General features: G+C 59.1%; 1 protein-coding gene across 2 annotated transcripts; it reads left to right on the forward strand.

The window, feature by feature from the left end:
- Window positions 1-422: 422 nt before the first annotated feature.
- Window positions 423-2,230, forward strand: CYB561D1 (cytochrome b561 family member D1; the record flags this gene model as incomplete). 2 transcript variants are annotated; one of them, XM_084241950.1, is made up of 3 exons in its annotated part: window positions 423-570; window positions 1,101-1,162; window positions 1,727-2,230. In XM_084241950.1, the coding sequence occupies 3 exons, from the start codon at window positions 423-425 to the stop codon at window positions 2,228-2,230; spliced, it is 714 nt and encodes a 237-aa protein (XP_084098076.1). The 2 variants fall into 2 exon arrangements, with proteins under 2 accessions (XP_084098076.1, XP_084098077.1); XM_084241951.1 differs by having other exon boundaries at window positions 1,101-1,138.
- Window positions 2,231-2,614: the final 384 nt, after the last annotated feature.

Genomic DNA, 2,614 nt, shown 5'->3' on the forward strand with positions numbered 1-2,614 from the left:
CCTGCTCTCCTTGCCCTTAGGCGGGGAGGGGTCTTTTTCTCTTAAGACAAAAAGGGACATCAGGTGACTGGACAGCCAGGGAAATCAGTATTTCCAGAAAACGGCTCGTAACACTGCTTTCGCACGCTTGGTTAGGCAGACCGAGTTTGTGACTTGGGTTTGGGGGAGATCACCTGCCATACATGTAATTGCCACCGGCCGCTTGAGGCCTAAGCTCCCGCAGACAAAAAGGAAGACGCGAGGCTGGCCCAAGCAGCAAGCCGGCCCCGAACCCGGGTCTCGTGCTCTTCTGCCCCCGGCCCCCAGGGGGCGCTGTGGGCGCGGCCGCCGCGTCCCGGGGCGGAGCCTCTGCGCGGCCGCGGCGCCTCCGCTGCGCAAACCCGGAAGAGCGCGCGGCGGCTGAGCGCCGGCCCGGCCCGGCCATGCAGTCCCTGGAGGTAGGTCTGGTTCCGGCCCCGGCGCGGGAGCCGAGACTGACCCGCTGGCTGCGGAGAGGCAGCGGGATCTTGGCGCACCTGGTGGCTTTGGGCTTCACCATCTTCCTGACGCTGCTGTCCCGGCCGGGAACCAGTGAGTGTGCACGCGGGGCGGGCCGGGGCGGGCCGGGGCGGGCCGGGGCGGGGCCGGCGCGCGGGAGGGGCCGCGCCTGGCGCCCCGGAAACCTGGAGAGGGGATCCCCGCGGCTCGGGGCGCGCGGTGGAGGGGTGCAGGGGCGGGGCGGGCCGGGGCGGGGCGGGGCTTGGGGACTGGGGAGGAGAGACCGACCGCAGAACTGCACTCAGCAGCTGGTCCTCTAAGCTGAGTCCCTCAGAGGATGCCGGTGACAGGGAGGCCAGGGCCCCCCAAGACTGGGCAGACAGCTGCGAGGTGACGAGTCCGGAACCCAGGACCAACGTGTTTGGTTGCCTTCTAGGATGCTCGCCCCAAGGCCTCTCGGCTGCCCTGCTTTGCCCTGAGCTCCTGATTTCTGATCAGGGTTGGGGATGCTCTACTGACCAACACCCCCACCCCACCAGCTAAATTCTTTGGGCTCCAACCAGCCACCCACCGGGGCAGAAACACTGGTGCCTAGACGTCAGTCTGTTCTCTTTGATTCTTAGGTCTTTTCTCCTGGCACCCTGTATTCATGACCTTGGCGGTGAGTTTGGGCTTTTTTGTGCAGCTGATTCATTTGATTGTGCCCCTAAGGAAGCACCCACTCTTCGGAAGACTTAACCTTTCTAAGGCGCAGAGAGGTGGGGGAAGTAACCAGGGCTCCAGTTTTCCTGTGACCTATTGGGAAATATGGAGGGCTGGGCTGTGGATGTCACTTTGTTGAAGGGCGTGGGGGGGCATGGAAGATTTTTCTTCTTACACCAGGGCCTGAATGGAGGAAGTAGAAGGGGTTGTTACCCAGTGACTCCTCCCTTCCCCGTCCCCCAAAAAGCCCACACTCCTCAAGTTCAGAAAGAAGTTTAACATTTGCTATTCCCACTGGTAAAAACACAGCCATAGCAGCCTGAGGGGAAGTGGCTGGCATGGGTGACAACCTGTGTGATGAGACTTCACTCAAATGCTGATGCCCAGTTGTACTATACCCCCAAATGCTCACCTGTGAGGCAAGAGGACCTGGTGGGAGTTCTTTAGTCTCCACCCTTTGTCCTTGTTTGGATATATGAGAGCACCTCCTTTTTCTCAGGCCTCAGAGATGGGCCTGGGGCTCACTGGCCCTCTCCTGTGTTCACAGTTCTGCCTCTGCATGGCTGAGGCCATTCTGCTCCTCTCGCCTGAGCACTCCCTGTTCTTCTTCTGCTCCCGAAAGTCCCGGATCCGACTCCACTGGGCAGGCCAGACCCTAGCCATCCTCTGTGCAGCCCTGGGCCTGGGCTTCATCATCTCCAGCAAGACCCGCAGTGAGCTGCACCACCTGGTGTCCTGGCACAGCTGGGTAGGGGCTCTGACATTGCTGGCCACTGCTGGCCAGGCCATGTGTGGGCTCTGCCTCCTCTGTCCCCGGCAAGCCAGGATCTCAAGGGTGGCTCGCCTCAAGCTCTACCATCTGACATGCGGACTGGTGGTCTACCTGATGGCTACGTTAACGGTGCTCTTGGGCATGTGCTCAGTGTGGTTCCAGGCCCAGATCAAAGGTGCAGCCTGGTACCTGTGCCTGGCTCTGCCCCTCTACCCAGCCCTGGTGATCATGCATCAGATCTCCAGCTCCTACTTACCAAAGAAGAAAATTGAAATCTGAGTCCTTCTGAACGCTGAATCTAGGTGGAATGCTTGCACTGGACTTCAGTGGTTCTACTGATGACCTTCGAATGGATCCATTTCAGAAGTATTACTTCTTAGCTGGGTCAGGGGCTGCAGAAACCCAAACTGCTAATGCTGAGGGATGACTCAGTGGGCCAAAATGAGGAAATGTACTCAGTGCAAGTGAAAGGTGATGGGGAGCCTGTTCCTAAAGCCTCTGTGCTTGATGGGAGACAGATGTGCTGGGTGGTGGTGGTGCCGTCGGTGGAAATCTTTTCTTGCTTGTATGCCTGATGAAGAGTTGGGTTCTTATAACTTATGGTTGGCAGCTGTGGCACTTTGAATCACTTTTGAGAAAGCGGTGTGATATAGTGGAGAGAGA

Source organism: Talpa europaea (assembly GCF_964194135.1).
Source record: "Talpa europaea genome assembly, chromosome: 9".
NCBI classification, from domain to species: Eukaryota; Metazoa; Chordata; class Mammalia; order Eulipotyphla; family Talpidae; genus Talpa; species Talpa europaea.